The sequence below is a fragment of the Arachis stenosperma genome, chromosome 9 (assembly GCF_014773155.1).
Source record: "Arachis stenosperma cultivar V10309 chromosome 9, arast.V10309.gnm1.PFL2, whole genome shotgun sequence".
Lineage (NCBI taxonomy): Eukaryota > Viridiplantae > Streptophyta > Magnoliopsida > Fabales > Fabaceae > Arachis > Arachis stenosperma.
This window is the reverse complement of record NC_080385.1, coordinates 33,162,523-33,183,311: the sequence shown is the minus strand read 5'-3', so window position 1 is coordinate 33,183,311 and position 20,789 is coordinate 33,162,523. Positions and strand designations below refer to the sequence as shown.

Below are 20,789 nucleotides of genomic sequence, written 5' to 3'. Positions count from 1 at the left end.
TTTATTTACTAATATGTGTATCATTGAGTGTATTTATATTTTTATAATGTCATTATATATCTCAGATACATAGGATAGAAAATAAATAAGCATGAGATATGTAACATTTTAAAAAAATATCTTATGTACACTTGAGATATGTTAAAAAGAATTTCTTCACAATATATTTGAGATATATTAAGATCAGATGTAATTTGATTTTTCCATTTCATTCAATTTTATTCGAATAATTTAAAATTTTAAAATTACATTTTTTAATTTAAAATTTTGATTAATATATATAATTTAAATTAACGATTTAATTCAATCTAATACAAATAAATATACTCGTATTATTATACTCATATGGTTAATTATGTTTATATATTTGATATCAGAAAAAAAAACTAACAATTTATTTTAAATTATTTAAATAATATTAGATAAAATAAAAAACCAAATCAAATTAGATCATAATATATCCCGAGTGTATCAGAATATAATTTTTTTAAGATATTACGCATTTTAGACACTATACACCCAATTTTTATTTTTGTTTATCTTTTATCACGTGAACGATGAGATGTGTGATGATAACATAAAAAAATATAAATATTTTATATGTGGTACGTTTCAATAAATAAAATGTTTAAATAATTTAAATAAATAAAAATTCCGCACTTTATTTCCATCTTTATAACGATCTTATTGTGCTATATATTATATTAGTTTAAGATTTATTGCATTGTTATTTTAATTTATGTTTATACTAAGGCTAAAATTATTATAAGCACGTGCAACTTATTTATTTTCTATATAAAACAAAATTAATTCATATTTGAGTTAATATATTTTATTATTATCAATAAATTATTACATACTCAAAACAAAATTTAAATATTTAATATTTATTTAAACGTATAATTGACCAATCTAAATTGATTTCTAAGTTTAAACAATTAGTGTAGTGCATCACATAAGTCACATACTAAGTATTGATAACAGGTAGAAGTAGGACTTAGAGTTAAATAAACCAATAGTTTTTATTAAAGAAAAAGATTAGAAACTATTTCTTTTTTCTTTTCTTTTTTCCCTCATCTTTTGGTTCAACTTTTGGTCTCAATATATATATATATATATTGGTTTCCCTCTTAATAAATTAATTTAAACGAAAAAGTATTTGCTTCTACTTACTTTTATACAGGCCCAATCTGTATTCTTCTAAAGCCCAAATTTAAACGCATTATTTCTTGTGGACTGGTCACATTTACATAACCTATCTATTCAGGCGAGGGGAGTAATTTTGACTTTTTAAAAGAAGAGAGAAAAATATATTTGTCCAGAAAAATTAAAAAAAAATGATTACTGAGCTCCTGAAGCTCAATACAAACATATATGACCAATCATCTTGAGTATATATTCAAATAGGTTTTTAAAAAATTTAAATTAGATGTTTCCATCTCTAAAATAATTTATTATGTTAGAATGTTTAAATTTTATAAAAGTAAAATATATAATTTTTTTGTCACATTTTTTAAGACTTATTTATCTAAATAGAAAGAATAAAATTAACTAAAATAAAGACTTATATATCTTATGTTTATAAAGTTTAGAAGCCTCAACGTAATAAAATTTTTTGAAAGACGAAAATATCCAATAAAAAATTTCTTAAGAACCTATTTAAATATATACTCAACAAATTTTATAGTAAGCGACCTAAACGTTAATTAATTTGTGACAAAAAAATATTAATTAATTTTAACTAAATAGAACATATTTGTTCGAAAATAAAAAAAAAAAGAAACACAGTGACCTATTTGACTAATCTCTACTAATAATCAAAGAATTGATGGTGACTAAAGAAGAAAGCATAATATATTTTTAGCACAACCTGGACGGTGAGAAGTTAAAGCAAATAATATACATGTGATTTTGCATTGCTTCAAATTTCCATGTGAAACCGAGAGACTGTTTTGTTTCTCTTTCGGTGTTCTTGTCTCATTATACTTCCTTCCCTTTCTCTCTTTCTCTTTAATTTTTCTTTGTATAGTTTTCTTTTTCACTTTTCTCTTTTTCTTTGTCTTCATGGTTTAACGAAAAAGCCAATAATAATAATAATAATAATAATAATAATAATAATAATGCTTTACGTACTCTCCACACTTATATATATATATAATATATATATATATATTGTGTGGAGCTATATAATTATCCAACACAGGAAGGAATTTAACGTCTTTATTTTCAGGAGTTGCGACAGTATAAAATTACCACAAAATGATTTAGCAACAGTTTCTTGATCGTCATCTTTTAAGGTACAGAAAAACATATTTGCGGTAATTTCAGCCACCGTTACTATAATCGCCGCAATATTATAATACGGTAACTATGATAGAAGAATCTAATTTTGATACAAGTAATTTTATACGTGTATTGAATTGTATAATGTCACATTTACAAAATAATTATATTTAATATTAATTTTGTGAATGGTCATCCAAATGATGACACTACTAGAAAACTAGTTATTACAGACGGATATTTCCGACGGATTTTATCCCACGGAAATACAGAGAGAATTTCAGAGGGATTTTTTGTCGGAAAACAAAAAAAAATGGATTAGCATAAATTACAGACGGAAAAGAGAATCCGTCGATAATTCCGTCGGAAAAATAATTTTTTTTTCTGTAGAGAATGGTTACAGACGGATTTTCCGTCTGTAATTAAGTAGACAAAACGCGCGTTTTATTAAATTATTACAGACGAAAAATCCGTCTGTAATTTAAATAAAATCCGTCGGAAATATTGAGTTAACCCTAAATCAGATCCTACTCTCTCGATCCATTCACACTCCACACACTCCATCGCAGGAGCTTCTTCCTCTCCATCCACGCTCTCTCCATGGCAGGAGCTTCTTTCACCGCCGCCACTCTCTCCATCGCTCCGTCCACGATCTCCATCGTAGGAGCTTCATTCGCTGGTCATCCTCATCCACCGGTTTAGGAATAACTGCACTCATCCATCGGTTCAGGTATGATTTTGCATGACTTTCAATTTTTGAATTTTTCTCATTTGAAATCATAGTTCCTGTGCTGTTCAGGTATGGCTTCAGGAATCACTGCATTCATCCCTTTCTTTCGTTCTTTGCAACAATCAAAACCATTACACACTAAACAAACCAACAAATCCTAACAACAACATTATCAATCTTACTCTCACAACCATTTGCAACCATCTATTCAGTTTAGTTGAGGTGAGGTTTATTCCTTTTTCTCTTTTTCTTATTCCCTCTATTTTTGCTTTCTCCTAATTTTGCACTTGAGAAAGGCTTTAATATGTGGTGCGTTCACAGAAAACTTGAGTGATAAAAAATGGAAAACTTGGAATTTTATGTGTCATATAGTTTTATAATTCAATAAATGGTGCCTTGTATTTTATTCAGGTAGGTTCTGTTGTTTCCTTGTTCAATTCCTACATTTTTGCTTTCCATGTTTGAGAAGTGGTTTTATTTTGATTCGTAGGTTCTTTTGGGAGAAGGATATTATGCAGAGAGAACTTTCATACAAACAGTTGAGATATTGAAACGGAGAGGGAAGGGATTAGAGTCACAGCTTGATTCTCTGGAAGCCATGATCAAGGACCTTCAAGCAGAGGCCATATTTTTTGGTCAAACAATTGCTGAAGCTGCGGTGCATTTATAATGTATGGTTTGGACTTAAAAGGCATTGTTGAACCTGTTGATGCATATTTTTTCTTTATTATTATTATTATTTTGAAGGATTTGTTTTTATTTGATTTGTTAATTTTGTTTTTAATATTTTAAAGCTGGGAAATATGGACCTCTGGTGCAATGTAATGTACATTACTCCTTAGCATATGACATTGAATGCAAATATATTCTTGTGATACATTTTTAATGGGACTTGATCCGTCTTGTGCTTTTATCATGCATGCATATGAAAGTGTTCATGAAGTTTTCTTAACTGATTGATTTGTTTGTGATGATATTTGATTTTGGCACAGGAGGGTCTTGTGGAGATAAGGAAAGACTATATAGAAGATCCTCACAAAGGGGAAACTAAATCAGGTATGTTCATGGCTTTTTCTGCTTTACAAGGTCTAAGATTAATTTTAGATGAGACAGACTTACAATACTACCAAAACTCTTAAATTTGGAGCCATGGTGCAAAGGTCAGTAGTTAACATTCGAAGTTTTGGTTGTAAAATCAGCTTCTTGCCAAATTCAAGCTAACCTTTCCTACTACACATTCATACTGACCCTTCTCTAGAGTCAGATAACATGAAAGCAAAACTTACATCTTGAGTCTTTTTATCTTGATCTGTGAATAGAGTAGCACAAGTAATATGCTTATGTATATTTTTTTTCTAGCATATTTTATTGATGCATTGGATTCCTTCTCCGTCTTGCTTCCCCAACCGTGGTTTTCTTGACTACCCTACCCCAAACAATTGGGTAACCATGAAACATTGAATGATTGAAACCCGTGGTTTGCTGAGGAGAGACTCTATCCGCCTTTGCTTTGAAGATGTACCTTACTGCTCCGGGAGGCGACGTTGTCCAGTGACGACTCAGACTCTCTTCTGCCGCCAATCTCGCAACTCTGTTCGCAAGTTCATTTCTCTCTCTTGGTGTCCAGGTAACTCCAAGCTCCTGCTGCTCTTGCAATAAAATTCTGATATCTTTTACCCTTTTAGGATGGCGTCAATTTGCTCTTGGAGATTTCCCTGTGCTTGAACTAAAATTTGGAAGTCTGATCCCCGTTTCCCCCAATTGCAGATTTTTTTTTGCCAGAAACCCTTATATATCTTGTCTGAGACTTTTTTGCCCAATTTCTTTTTAATCAATGAAGAATTACCACCTTTGGAAAAAAAATAAAACATTTTTTTATTTATTAAACTAAGAACACCCAATTGAAGGGAGTTAGCATATTCAATTCAAAGTCACTTCAACATGAAAGCCTCTGCTCAGATGAGTATACTGAAGTGTCTTAATGTTAATGTTTAAGATTAATGTTGTCAACCAAGCTGCTCTTTTTAATGGAGTGCTCAGTTTTTTAAATCTTCACTGAAGCTTTGTGACTGAATTTTCTATGACCATCGTCAAAATACTAAAAAGCAAATCAGATCCATGTTTGTTGGCAAAGGATCTTTGTAACAAAAAAAAGGTTTCATTGGACTAGTGTGAATGGATTTTTTCCCTTTTTTTTCCTTTTTTATGTTGGTTAAAGAAAATTGGATCAAAAACTGGATATTTAAATTTCCTTAGATCTGACGTTCTAATCAACCACAAAGTTATTAATCAGTTAATCTTAGCTCGTTATTTGTTTGTAGATATTTTAGCTAGAGCTGTTCATTATTTGTTTTTTCTTGTTTGTTGGTTCAATTTTTAAGGCGCAGTTTCTGGATTTGAATGTGATTTGAATTCTAGAATTAAAAAATTAAAAAACTTTTCTGCTAAGGTTTTATTTTTATTGATGATTAAAATTTATGAAGATCTTTTATCCATTTCTTTAATTATTTTTTTTCCGAAGAAAACCTGTATTAATCTTAAACATACCTATGTTAATGAAGCTTTTTTTAACTTCTGTACATTGAGTATTTAGTCTGATATTCAAGGGTCGAATGTTAAAATTAGGACGCCGATTTATGCTGAAAGCTCTGTTATATTGAAAAAACTCTCAGAAACAGATATATTGAATGTATATTTACAGGTCTTTGCTCGAATGACTCCATATGACTTGGGAAAGGCATCTTGTGTGTGTCGAAAATGGAGGTACACAATTCGTAACCCTGTTTTTTGGCGCGTTGCATGCTTGAAGGCTTGGCAGGTAAACTTGCTAGAGCTTTTGAATGTGGAGGTTTGACTGCACATAAATATTTTAAGTTCTAATTTTGGAGTCTCTTTTATGAAGCTCTCTGGAGTGGTAGAAAACTGTAAGATTCTTCAATCAAAATATGATGGCTCATGGCGTAAAATGTGGCTCTCACAACCAAGGTTGCAAACTGATGGTAAAAACAACAATCTCTTATTGGGTAACCTTATTGCCTGCTCCTTTCATTATATTAATTGGAAACATGTGATGGTTCAGTCTTTTTTTCTCTTCCTTTTCATTTTAATGTAATCAAGCTGGTGCTATGATGTTTTCTGAGATCAGTTCCTAATTTAGGCATAGTAAACATATCTTTGTTCTGTTATAGATAATTTATCTACAATCATCTTGTTTCCTTTTTTTCCTGATCTGTTTTTCCGTTTCAGGCTCTAGAACCTGCTACTCTTGTTCCTCTTCAGCCAGTTTATAGATAATTTATCTTTGTTCCATTTCACCAATTTTCATCCTTAAACATAATTAGAATGTTGCATCAATATTGATCTTCAGCCAGTCGTTTGGTGGCACTCTCCATCTCACTGGTAAGCTATTTCTCCTTTTAGGTTCTATTAACTGGTGGTTCTTTTTCTCATATATGTTGTTATAGTCAGATTCTAATTATCAGTTAGTGGAGTTAGTAAGTCAGTAAGTATAGAAACTTCAGTTATAGTATGGGTGCTTCCAATCTCCAACTCAAGCTTATCAGTTATTACTTCACTTGGTTCTTACTTCTCAGATTGGGAGACAAAAGGAGAAAACATTGAAGAAGATGGGGTTCGGAGTTCCTGCTCTTCCATTTACCTTTGTGGCTCACCTTCTAGCGGTGGCTGCTATTGTCATGGTCTTGCTTTGGAACATATACTTCAGAGGTGGCTTAGCTTGGGAAGCTACCAACAAAAATCTCATATTCAATGTATGTTTCTTGTTTCATCTTGCTCTTTACTCTCTATTTGCTATTATTTTTGGGACTATGATACATTGATATATGGCTCTTCTTGATTCTTACTCTATTTCGTTTGGTCCTCTGTTGAATAAACCTTAACTGAATTTGGCATTTGCCTTGTATATTTGAACCTTAAAAGCAAGACACACTAAACATAATTCGAGCGTTTTCCCCCCAGGCCAAGTAATATATCTTGCTTTTAGTTTGAGTTCCATGGTTTCAGTGATTGATTGATTACCTTAAAGTTATTAAAGACTAATATTATATATTTTGTGGATAGTTTACAGTTTACACTTTACATATCTACCACCATATTGGTTTGTCAGTTTCTTGCTTAGTATTTCATACTAGTATTTACTTCAATCTTGTAAAGTTTCACATATTTTTTGTTTACTTTAACAATATTTTAAAAAGGCTCTTTAAGTTTTATTTTTTTCTTTCCATCTTTTTTATTAATTATTGGGCCCCAACAATTCATTGCTTGCGGGCTCCACATGCTTATCCTTCGATTTCTTCGGTGTGAATTCCATATACTAATACATTCATGTGGTTTCAAATCAAATAATAAATGAGGCAAAGGGTACTTCTTAGTCCTTAAAAGCTTAAACTACTTTATTTAGATGCTTTTGTTATTTTTTTCTCCTATCATTACGTTGATGAATTAGTAACTAAATTGATTTGTGACTGGGTTTAGTTTTTAATACGATATATAATATTATAAAAGTTGAAGTTACTAATCTATATTAAGCCCTTATATATCTTATATTAGTGACTATTATTATATATAAATGTGAATATATATAAATATCAATATATAACTGAATTTTCTATACTTACTGATAAGTCTTTTAGTTTGTGGAGTTCCACCTGATGCATTCAGTGAAACTGGTCAGCTGTGGGGCAGGTTTGATCTTAATCACAGGATAAATATTTTGCCATAAATTTACTAGTTGAACTTTTTGTTGTTGTTGAAGTTATTTGGCAATTTTAACAACCATTCCCCATGATTATTTTATTTTGGCACTTATTATTAGGCTTCTTCTGTTTGAATGATGTTGATTATAAATTATATCTGCTGGTAGAATATCACTACTCTTTTCTTGCAATTCATGCAGATTGAACCAGAATCACAAACAAAACTTTTAGATACTACACTGAACTTGGAAGGAGTGTTGTTGGCTGGAGTTCTAGGAGCAGGAGGATTTGATGCTCTTTGCTGTTACTTTGGGAGATTCAAGCAGCAATGTGACAAAAATATGGAGCTCACTCAATGTTCTTGCCCTTCTGGTTAAAGAAGATCCTTGTGGCGTTTCTTTAGAAAGTGCTGACCCTAGAACAAATGAAATCACTTCAGCTAGAACAAATGAAATCACTTCAGCTGTATCTTCAATTCATATTGAATAATTTATTGTAAATATTGTTTATTTTTAATACGATGAATTTGTTTATTTTTTGAAATATTGTAAATATTCGAATATAAATTAAATAAAAATTTGTATTAAATTTATATTTATTTTGTATGAAAACAAGTTTATTTTGTAATTAGAAAAAGTAAAAAATTCTATTTTATCTTACAGACAGATTTACAGACGAATTTTCTGTCTGTAATCATGATTTTCCAAAGTTTAAATTACAGACGAAAAATCTGTTGGAAAATCCGTCTGTAATTACAGACGGAAAATCCGTCTGAAAATCCGTTTGTAATTACAAACGGAAAATCCGTCGGAAAATTTGTTTGTAATTACAGACGGAAAATCCGTCGGAAAATCCTTCTGTAATTACAGACGGAAAATCCGTCTGAAAATCCGTCTGTAAGTTCGTCGCCTTCGGGAAATGGAGGGAGAATTTACAGAGGGAAAATCCGTCGGTAATTGGTAAAAATCCGTCTGTAATTTTTCGACGGAAAACAAATCCGTCGGTAAATAATTTCCGACGGAGCTTTTACAGAGGGACAAAATCCGTCGGTAATTTCGTCGGTAACCAAAAATCCGTCTGTAATAAAGACTAAATCTGTCTGTAAATCTGTCTGTATTAATCCATTTTCTAGTTGTGTGAGCAATTATAATAGAACGATTGTGTAAAGTATTTTTATATTATTAATACATCAAAACTAAATTTATAATTTTTTTTATCACTTTGATGATATTTAAAAGTATTGATAAATTTAAAGTAATCATTTTAATTTAAAAATTAAAATAAAAATGTCAGAGTAACCAAATCAATCCCTGAAGTTTTTAAAATCGGACACTTGAGTCCCCAAGATTTTAAAATATACAAAACAATCCTCAAAATTTGTCTCCGTTAGACAATATAGTCCCTCACAAATTTCCGCCGTTAGTCAATAACTTCGATTACTTATGTGAAACGTTAATTCGCACATGTGACCTTTAAGTGTCCATGTATGCAAGGTGGACAATTCAGTTCCTGGACTCATTTACAAAAATTTAAAGGTACAAAACAGTGAGTTTCAGAGTTGTGTTAAGAAAGACTCTTCCAGACATCATTGTCACATAAAATAACCTTAAACCCACCTTTTCTTCTTGATTTTTTTACCGAGAGAACCATAACCTCCTTCCATATAACACGCACCTCATTTCCCACATCACTCTCATCACCCACCTCTGTCCATTTCACCATCGCCATTAGCATCTCCGTGAAGCATCCATCCATTGTTGTCACGCTACAATGCCCACCCAACGTTAGCACAATTCGCAGTCACAATAGAGGTGCATGTGACCACAATAAACTCTTGGTGAAGAAGGTAAGAAATAATTCACCATGTTTGACTTTAAACGTGTTTAATAATTGATTATAATAGTAATTATTTTCTTGTGTGTTTAGTAATTACTAAAGAAACAAACCTTAACCGATTATAATAGTGTATTTGTGCCATTACTAATGCTTGCTTCTAACTTGCTAATAATTGATATAGAAAAATAAAAACACAAGCAAATTTAACTTTCTATAAGTAATTTACATTTCAAGGAATTCACTGAAAATTGTCAAATTTATTGGAGAAATTATGAATAAAATCCGTTGATAAATTTATTATCATCAGATAAAATCCAACTATATAGTCCTCGCCAATAATAGATTATCGTCAAATTTTGTAATCAAACGAAAATTTTTGGTAAAATTAGCGACAAATTCCATTAAATGGTTGGCAAAAAATTGGAGATAGTCACCGTAGGATAATTTCCATAGGCAACTTTTTTAGCGTCACGCATTATGGTTTCACACCGCATTACGATAAGATATTGTTTTATAGTTATTTGTTTTAAAATTTATCGGGGAATTCACCAATGATAAATTTAAATCTTTTTTGTTCTTTTTTATGTTTTTTAACATGTTGGAAATAATCAACAATTAATAGTGAAATCCCAATTAGTGAAAATCAAGAAGTATTTTTTATGAAAACAGTCAGCTATATATAATGTAAAATATCAAGTGTACAGAATAAAAACTCAATGCAATAAAATATTGTCAAAAAAAACTCTAATCACTACGTGTCTTGATAGTCGTCGTCGTCATCATCCCCTTAGTCTTGCTGAGGCAGTGGTCTAGGTGGTGGTGTTGGTGCTTGTTCTAGCTCCTATTCAGAGGACGAAGAGTCCCTTCCAGCAGCAATGCTGCCACCAACGTGCATCTTCTCATTTTACACTGCCATCTATTACCACATCTGCTGAATCTGCTCTAGCTCTTGTCTCAGGGACTTTCTTTCTGCATTGCAAGCATCCCTCGCTGCCATATGTACGAAGAGCTCGTTATACCTCTCGTCATCCAAATGCAACTAGTGACCCTGCACTTGAAGGCTCCGAGTGAGGCTCTGAATTTGCTCCCACAAATCGATGTCCTCAGGATTAGCGGAGTTGGTGGCTAGGGTGGACGAAACCCTCACGGTGGAAGTGCGGAGGTTGCTGGCAAAGAACAACCCCAGTCTGTAGACATGATTCTTGTATGACTCGAATGCGGTCTCACACCACACCGCATCAGGATCAATGACGAAAGCAAAGGATTTGTTGATGTCTTCCTCACTCAACTGAGACTGTTGGGTCGCAACCTGCAAGTTTTGCGTGCAGGATTCTTACATTTCACATTATATACAAAAGTGATTATGACAACAATTAATTGAAAATGAATATATATTATGAAAAAACCCCAATGTTTACTCACATAATAATCTGCAGACTGCTGATTGGCAAATCTCTCTTTGTTCTCCTTCAAAGTGTGAGTATATTTGAAGGTATCTATCATCATCGCCTCACGATCTAATGACTTAAACAACATATATTGAATCAATATGTTAAATCAAATGATAATTAATTTAAAAATCAAAGATAAAACGAACTTAATAAGCTAAAATAACTTACATACCAGCTTGACCTTTGTCTTCATAGGTCACTGACCCACCAGTATACTTGGAGGACATGGTCGATGCTCTATTGGCCTTATTTGTGGCTCGGCGACGCTCAAACCCCTCATCAGTCTCCCAATATAAGTAGAAGGCATTCTTAATGTCCAGGAAGAGCCAATGAGTAAGGTGGTCACGTCTCTCACGTACGTTCTCAAGCATTTGCTAAAGCCACCTAGCCATGCGATGGTCGAAAATCTGAGATCATGGCATCATGAGTCTTCTCCCATATAAACTTCTCATGTAGAAGGAAATATTTAGCACTAGTTAATCGAAATTAAATATATAATTAAATGAAACAGAAGATAGTAACTAACTAAATTTTGAATATGTAGAGATTTTACTGCCCACTTATGAAACCATCACTCTCTAGTCCCAACAGGGATTTTCTTGTAACTCGATCATGTGTGGTTGTACATTAGTTTAATGACATTAGTACACTGATGTGTACAAGTATTGTTTTTCGGTGTAAACCTATCAATCCAGAACTTAAGATTAGTAAACGCGGATGTTTTTTAACAATTTCAAAATAAATTGCATTTAAATCAATTAAAATAGTACCCACTGATAGAGGAAAATTATCGGTAAAGAATTTCTCAATGAAATCTCATTGCAATTATAGTTCTAAACCAACAATAATCCTCACTCAAAGTTTAATTTGTTTGTCACAAGTACAAATCCCAATAAAAATAACCGAAGTATTTAAACCTCGGGTCGTCTCTTAAGGAATTACAGGGAAGTGTGTTCAATTATTGGTTATGGGTTGTATCTCTTGGGGTTTTGGAATAAGAGACAAGAAATGTAAATCACAAGAAAGTAAATGAAACTCAAATGATAAAAAGGTCTTGGTAAGGGGTGATGGTTAACGATCTCTATCCTTGTCACTAACCACAACATGATAATTGCAAGGATCAATCCCATTAAGTCATCCTCTAACAAGTGAAGGAAAGTTAAATGAGCTTTATCAATCCCAATCCATAAGTCCTAGCCACTTACTAATTGACTTAGTGAAAGCTAGTGTCAATGGACACCAATTATCAATCACTTGGACATTAGCAACTCAAGGTCACCCAAGTTACCATCCCAAGGCAAGAATAGAAAATCTACTCTAAAATCCAACCAAGCATTTTATTAAACACTTGGAAGACACAAAAGGAAAGTAAGGTAAAATTGTAAGAAATGTAAAATCTACAACTACCAAAGCAAGAAAACAACAATAGCAAAGCAATTAAACAATAAGAACATCAACATAAATTGTATTAATTGAAATCAAAAGGAACAAAAGTGCACGAACATGAGAATAACAAAATAAAGGAAATAACAAATAAAGCTAAGAGAGCAAAGATGTAGGAACAAAAAATGGTAAAGGAAACTAAATAAAAGCAAGAATTAAAAGCTAGATCTAAGAGAAATTAATCTAAGAACCCTAACCTAATTCTAGAGAGAAGAGAAAGCTTCTCTCTCTAGAATTCTAACCTAAAACATGATAAAAGCTCAACTATGACTACCTAGTTCCTTTCCTCCTTAATCTCTGGTTCAATAGTATCAAAAATGGGTTAGATTGAGCCCAAAATGCATCAGAAATCGCTGGTCACGTGTTGCCTTTAAGTGGCTGATCTTGTGACACACACGCATGGGCGACATGTACGCATCCCCTAACTGTAAGGCAACTATGGCAAATTACATATCATTTTGAAGTCCCGGATGTATCTTTCCAATGCAACTGAAACCGCCTCATTTGGACCTCTGTAACTCAAGTTATGATCAATTTAGTACGAAGAGGTCAGGATTGATAGCTTAGTAATTCTTTCATTTCTTCATGAGTTCTCCATTTTTATATGCTTTTTCTTCATTCCTTCAATCCAATATTTGCCTTCTAAACCTGAAATCACTTAACAAACATATCAAGGCATCGAATAGAATTAAAGTGAATTAAATTTATCAATTTTTGGCCCTAAAAATCATGTTTTCACTCTTAAGCACAATTAAAGGAGAATTTACAAAATCATGCTATTTTAGTGAATAAATATGGGAAAAGTTGATAAAATCCTGTAAATTCAACACAAGATAAACCCTAAAAATGGGGTTTATCACCCACGCAGTCAAACCATTTGGCCAATTATTTTTAATGACCGGCAGCGGTGCTGGGACATTTGGGTATGATCCATGAGAGAATCCTAGCACTGTGGTGTCTATCATCGAAGGTGGCATCGTCAAAGTAGTGGGCTGCTAAATGGGTGGAGAATGTGAAAAAGTTCACTCTGTGAGGCAGCAGATTGACTTCCTAGAGACGAGAGTGACACAGTAGGACCCACATAATTAGGACTAGGACCATAATAAATGATTGATCCTGTGCGCCCAGTACCTGTGACATCCTAGGGGTAGCTAAGGTAGAGATCGATGACTGAAAAGTTCCATGGGTGTCAGTAGTCATCCTCCCTCAACCCTAACCATGAGGCCGACTCGTGACACCTCTGCCTATCGTCATGTCTACATGAAACAAGAATAAAAATAGTTGTGTGGCTAGCGTGCAATGTAATTATATAATAATCTAATTAAAGTTTTAATAAGAAAAACACATAAGATAGAAATAAGGCTAGCGTGTATTGTGATTATATAACAATCTAATTAAAGTTTGAACATATAACAAGCTAGTTAAAGTATACTTAGGTTACCGTTATTCGGACTAATCATCTTCTTCCTCTAGTTCATCCTCCTCTTCTGAGGTAACTTCTTAATCAATTTTTTAGAAATTTTGGCAGAGTTTCTTCTATAATTAGAATCTTTGACCAAATATAATTTTTATTTCGTTTACAAACCAAACATGATTTTAAACAATTTTAATGAAAATTCAGCAGAATATTTCCTTAATTCAGAGACCTCTACCAAAAAATTTATCAATTTTTACAAAGAAAACAGTTGCAGATATAAATTAAAACTAAAACGCAATCAATAAAACATCAAAGTATAGCCTTTCTAGTATGCATTCCCTTATTACTTACAATTTTTCAGTAAACAAGAGTTTCGAGAAGGCGCTACTGGGCAACCTTCTCCCACTTCCGTCCAAAAATTTTATCCTAGAAAAAGTAAGTCCAACATAACCAACCTGAGTACTACACAAACAACTCACGCATATATCTTAGCACAAACAACCCACGATTAAAGCTAAATGAATTTCAAATAAAATAGAAAATCCTAAAATAGAAATAAAATTAGTAAATTAAAACAATATTAAATAAAAATTTAATGACAAAGAAATGTATGCATTTTGTGCAACATACAAGGCAACCTTTTCAATATTGAATATTCCATCAAACTAAGCTCAATGGTGGATACAATACAAGCATAACCAAACCTAAAACTACATCACCAAAATCATTTTTAATTTTCAATTTTCAAATTTCAAATTTAAATACTAGTGTAAAGAGATTAATCTCTTTAATTTTGATATTAATTAGATATCTAACTTAATTATATGAAAGTTATTAAATGAGTCAAGTGCTTAATTTCAATCATAGCAATCACTTTATCACAAGTAGGACTTTACTAAAATTACAAAGCACCATTTATATCAAAGTTTATCAAATATTATCTATGAAAATTCATACTATTAAATTATCTTAATATACGATAAACTAAATTGAACTCAATGCATCTAAAATGTTTCCTATTATCTAATATTTGAGTTGAATCAATCAACTATTAAATTAAACATAACCCAATTAAACATAACTCGTTAATCAAACATCAATGCAAAAATCAGAGTACGCATACCTTCTTAGCGTGGCAGCAGCGACGACGGCGTGGTGGTGGCCACAATGGCATGGTAACGGAACTAAATGGTGGTTCAAAAAAGTGTAAGGATTTTTATTTGAAAAAAAAATAAAAACAAGGATGGAATAGGGAGAGGGATGAGGAAAATCTACTTGGAGGAGAAAGAAGAAATGCAGCTCTGGCGACAACAAAAGGAGCAATAGCAGCAGCGACACCAATGGCGGAGACAAAGGAAGCAACTCTATTTCATGCGGCAAAATAGGATCAAGGTGAGTCCACATAGTCTTTGGAGGAGAATATAGGTGGCCGACGCTGGTAGAAGGTGGTCGGAGGGGCTGCCAAAGGTAGTTGCAAGGAAAAGAGAGAGGAGAGTGGTAGAGGGAGAAAAGGGTTTTTGAAAGTGAAGGAGAGGACCGCGCGTTTTGAATTTAGGGTGTCCTTACTATCGGACTTAATGGTGGATACATCTGATGGTAACATTTTTAAATTCACCAAAATGCAGCGTTCCACTAAATGAATTTACCAAATTCACTGGTAAATCTTCCGCTAGCTTTTACACCTATTATTTTATTTTTTTTCTCTAATTATTACTAGTGAATTTATCGTCGAAAATGAAAATTCATCGGTAATTCTTTGACTTAACGAATTTGTTGCCTCCACCATTGGTAAATTTAACGGTAAAGCTGCCACTAATTTGCGACAATAAATATGACAAAATATTCGACAATATTCAATATTTTTTGGTAGTGCTATTTCATTGAATGTGCACATACGACTCCATGGTTTCTTTATATGCTTTATCCTTGTGTTGAATGTGTTTGCTTTTTTGTGACTAAATAGAAAAGAAAGAAAAAAAAGAGACAAAACCAAATTAATTGGCTAGGGTCATATCTAAATCTATTAGATGTTGAAGCTCACTCCATGGTTGGCTCCAATTCGAGTGAATGTCCGCGCCAGAAGCAGCTGCTTTAGCCATACAATCTGCAACACTATTTGTAATCCTCTGAATTAAAAGAATAGAGACTCTCCAATTCCAATTCATAACCTCCTGTACATGCTTTGCCAAATCCCATTCCGGAATATCCTTACCAAGCATTCTTTGGTTTACCAAGAAAAGAGCTTCTAAACAGTCTGTTTCACAAATAACCTCACGAAATCCGTTCTCCCAAGCAAGAAGTAAACCTCTCCAAATTGCATACAACAGCAAAAAGAACACTGCACACTTCAACTTTTCCAGTGCAACCTTTCAACCAACATCCATCAGGATTGCGAATGATACAACCAAAACCAGCATAGCCAAAAGGAGCAAACCAACTAGCATCACAATTCAATTTAACAGAATGAACTGGAGGTGGAACCCAATGCAAACAAAGTGAAGGAGGAGATAAAGATTGATGTATAGCAAAAATAGTGTAAAACTCCCTTACTGAACTACGAATCAAACTCACCACTTTACTAGCACTCCATGAATCATCTATACTAAATAAGTCTTGATTCCTGCTTCTCCAAATCCACCAGATGGTCGAAAAGAAAAGAAAAACATCTTCACTCTTTGCACCTCTGTAGATCCAATCATGTAAATTCGAGTTATCTGAATACAGGCCTAAAAGGTTCCAGACCTCCTTGGCACTAGGGCACTCCCAAAGACAATGAAGAATGGATTCAGAACCATTCTGATATCGATGACAGGTGCTAGATAAAGCTAAACCACGACCTAAACGAAACTCTGCCGTAGGAATAGCATTATGAAGACTGAGCCAAATCAAGAACTTGTACTTCTCAGGAATATGCAGTCGCCATACCCACAACCAATTATCATGCTCATTCCAGTCAAACTTTCTTTTGGCTAGCCAACTGTACCCAGTCCTAGCTTAGTAGAGTCTAGAAGATGCCACACCCCACGACCAACCCGAACTCTCTCCAGCATTCAAATCCGGATTATAAGCATTCAAACGCTGTTTGACATCTTCTGGAATGATAGAAAAAATATCATGGAGATTCCATTGACCATCTTTCCAAACGTCTCTAATAGTTAAATCAGAGTCAGATATATGTACAAAAGGGACATCTTGAGCAATTGGGCCCTCAATACTCCAATTGTCAAACCAAAAGGATTGATCAAGTGACCCAACGCACCAAGAGAAGGCATCCTTAAGAGCACCAAAAGCCTTTGAGATACTCTTCCAAACATGAGAAGCATTGCAAGGGACATGGCCATCTAAAACTCCCTCATTTCTCAGATACTTTGCCCTCAATAGAGCAACCCAAGGCTTGTCCTGACAATAAAAAAGTTGCCAAACCAATTTACCAAGTAAAGATATATTAACACACGCAGGATCTCTAACACCCAGGCCACCAAATTTCTTTGGAGTGATCACGGTCCTCCAATTAACAAGAGAAAGACCTCTACCATCAACTTGACCCTTCCAAAGGAACTGTCTCATCAAAGAAGACAATTTATCGCAAACCCAATTTGGAAAAAAAGATACCTGCATATGATAGACATGAATGGATGCTGCAACAGAATTGATCAGGCAAAGTCTCCCTGCTTTATTTAGAAGCCTTCCTTTCCAATTAGCTAATCTTCCCCTCACCTTTTCAATCACCGAATGAAAAGAAGCCCTACTGGTACGGGAATAATTAAGGTTAACTCCAAGATATTTTTCTAAGTCCAAAGTAAAACGTATTGAAGAAACACTAGTAAAAATATCTCTTCTACGAGCAGACACATTTTTAGAACAAAAAGCTTTAGACTTTTCAAGATTCACTTTCATGCCAGATGCCTTACAAAAAATGTTAAGAGAATGCATGACCATTTGAACCTGACTCTTTGTAGCCTGACAAAAGAGTAAGAGATCATCTGCAAACATCAAATGAGAAAATTTTGGGCCACTCCTAGTGACAGAAACTGGTTTCCACACACCCTCGACCACCTTATGAGATATATAACAAGCAAGTCTTTCCATACAAAGCACAAATAAGTAAAGAGACATTGGATCGCCCTGTCTAAGCCCCCTTCTAGGAGCAAAACTATCCAATCTATTCCCATTCCACATAATAGAAAGAGATGATGCACGGACACAATTCATAATCAAATTAACAGTGATGATAGGAAAACCAAAAGCAATGAGAGTACTCTCCAAAAACCTCCAATCCACCCTATCATAAGCTTTTTCAAGATCAATTTTAAAAGCAAGAGTACCTTTCTTGGATTTTGTGTGCTTCATGAAATTAAGAATTTCTTGGGCCACAATAATATTATCAGGAGCACCACGACTCGGAATAAAACCTCCTTGTAAAGGACTAACAATATCTGGAAGAAAAGGCCGAAGTCGGTTAGTCAATACTTTGGTGATAATTTTATAAACAACATTACACAAGCTAATAGGCATGAAATCCTTCATAAAGGTAGGGTTATCAATTTTAGGAATAAGCACAATCAGAGTTTCCATGATGCTAGGATTTAAGAACTCTCCCAAAAAAGCGCTCCGGACAATATTCCAAATCTCAGTTCCTACTATCTCCCAATATTCTTTAAAAAAATAAGCTTGAAAGCCATCTGGACCAGGAGCCTTAAAAGGGCTCATACTGAATACTACTGACTTGACTTCCGCAAAAGAGACAGGGTCAATTAACCTAGCACAAGTCTCAGTGGTTAGAGTGGGCATCGGAACATCCCCTAAACAATCGACCTCAACCTCTTCCGTGGTACCAAAGAGATTCTTATAAAAAGAGAGGGCTTCTTCCTGGAGAATATCTGGATCAGTAGACCAAGACCCATCTCTAACATATAATCTATGTACTCTATTACGGTTTCTACGCACCAAAGTCTTAAGATGAAAGAATTTAGGGTTTCTATCCCCATACTTGACCCACTGCTCTCTAGATTTCTGGTACCAAAAAAGTTCCTCTTGCAATAAAAGCCCATTGTAATCTTCCCTCAATTCACAATTATTCAGAGAATCTACAAGAAGATAAAAAAACAAGATTATATCAAGAATTATATAAAAATAAATATAAGAATATCTTCTGGTGTCGAGGGAATAACAGGAATAAAGATTAAAAAAAGAATTGATTTGATTCAAGTCATAATCTCTATGGAATTTCCAAAGTTATTAATTGAGGGTAAGCCTTTTCAGCTTCTTTAATTCTCAGAGATAACACATCGGTAACCTCCAAACGCCGTTGAATCTGATCAATCTGATATTCCAGCTTATTGTTTTGCACAAAAATATTTCCAAAAATCTTTGAGTTGAAGTCCAAAGGAGCCTGTTGAACCATCTTAAGTCTTTTAGTAACGCCTCCAAACTCTTGATTCCAAGCCTTACTAATAACATGTTTATAAGAAGGATGTGTTGTCCACGCAGCTTGGAACCTAAAAGGACAAGAACCTTTCACTCTGGGGGCTACCATGACAACGAACTAAAATAGGACAATGATCAGAATGAATCCTGCTAAGAATTTCAGAATAATCCTCAGGAAACATTGTCATCCATGCATCATTAACTAGACCTCTATCCAACCTTTTAGCCAAGTCCCTGCCAGCCTGAACTGCTCTATACCAAGTATATCTCCTACTAGTCACTTTAAGATCAAATAGCTTACAGTCATCTATAGTAGTAGCTAATAGACTAGCTCTGTGAGAAGAAAAATAAGCACCTGTACTCTCATTTGGTGCTACAATCTCATTAAAATCACCAACAGCCATCCATGGTCTATTATGGCCTGAATTAATAGAACGCAAATGATCCCAAAGCATACATCTTTTTTCGAATTGTGGACTCCCATATACTTCACTACAAAGCCAAATTAAGTTACCCACACTCACTTTCACTGTGATACATTGGTCAATTTGATCAATAACCACACAAGAAGTATTAGCAATAGAAGATAGAAACCAAATGTCACCCATGTGTCCTACTGCTTCCTCAATACCAACACAATGAAAACCCAACTTATCCCAAAAGTTCTTCAAATTATTAAACATGGTATGATTCTCAAAGAGAAAGAAGAAAGATGGTTTATATATTCTCACCAAATTTTTGCAATGCACACGGGCCATCTTGTTAGACGCACCCCTCATATTCCAGGCTATGATATTGAAACTATCCATAAAAACAACAAAAAGGGAGCTCCAATAACAAACCCGAGACTCAACATGATGTCCCTGTCTTCGACGATCCTACCTTTAATGGACTCTCAAGTTGTAGCCCAATTTTCTCCATTGAAACTTGCACCATACCTGCCGTCAATGCTCCATCCTTATCTACTGGTGAATTCTGCAAAGAGTTTGGGCGAGGACGCTTTCGCATAGTGCCATTTGTTGTCTCACCTTGCTACTGATGATGAACATTGTGCCGGGTCCCCGAAGAAGCCACACTAACCGGTTTTCCAATATTGATGCCCTTGCTTAATTTTACTTTGGATCCAGTAGCATGTGTTGTACGTTGGTGATTAGGCCTTGTCCAAGTATTGGTAGCCTTGTTAGGAGTCTTCTTTGCTTTTGGTTGGACCTTATGGGTGCTAGGAGAAGGATTTTGACCCATTTTATACTTTCCTTTCCTAATCACTTGAGTCCAGCCTTCCAAATCCTCATGTTGTGCATGGCCTACATGAACAGCATGCAAATCACTCTCAACCAAATCTGGAACAGTAACATTTACAGTCTCAACTCCAAGATTCTTGCCAAAATGAAAACTTGCCTTTTCCACATGCACTGGATTTTTTGAATTTGAGCTTTCTGGCTGCTTTGCTACATCGCTAGCCACCTTGGCATTAGTTCCTCCTCCCG

General features: G+C 34.0%; 1 protein-coding gene across 1 annotated transcript; it reads right to left on the bottom strand.

The window, feature by feature from the left end:
- Window positions 1-16,146: 16,146 nt before the first annotated feature.
- Window positions 16,147-20,310, bottom strand: LOC130949364 (uncharacterized). The gene is made up of 5 exons (XM_057878109.1): window positions 20,241-20,310; window positions 19,817-20,089; window positions 19,409-19,723; window positions 16,908-18,962; window positions 16,147-16,724 (listed from the first exon to the last, which is right to left on the bottom strand). Exons 1-5 carry the CDS (start codon window positions 20,308-20,310, stop codon window positions 16,147-16,149), a joined length of 3,291 nt encoding a protein of 1,096 aa, XP_057734092.1.
- Window positions 20,311-20,789: the final 479 nt, after the last annotated feature.

Excerpts from the sequence above, each read along its gene's own strand:
- LOC130949364 (XM_057878109.1), bottom strand. The coding sequence starts at position 20,310 with ATGCGAAAGCGTCCTCGCCCAAACTCTTTGCAGAATTCACCAGTAGAT. Across the intron at positions 19,724-19,816 it reads CACAGTGAAAGTGAGTGTGG|GCCATAATAGACCATGGATG; the intron begins GTAACTTAATTT and ends CTATTAATTCAG. Across the intron at positions 18,963-19,408 it reads TATTTTAGTTCGTTGTCATG|ATTCTCTGAATAATTGTGAA; the intron begins GTAGCCCCCAGA and ends ATCTTCTTGTAG.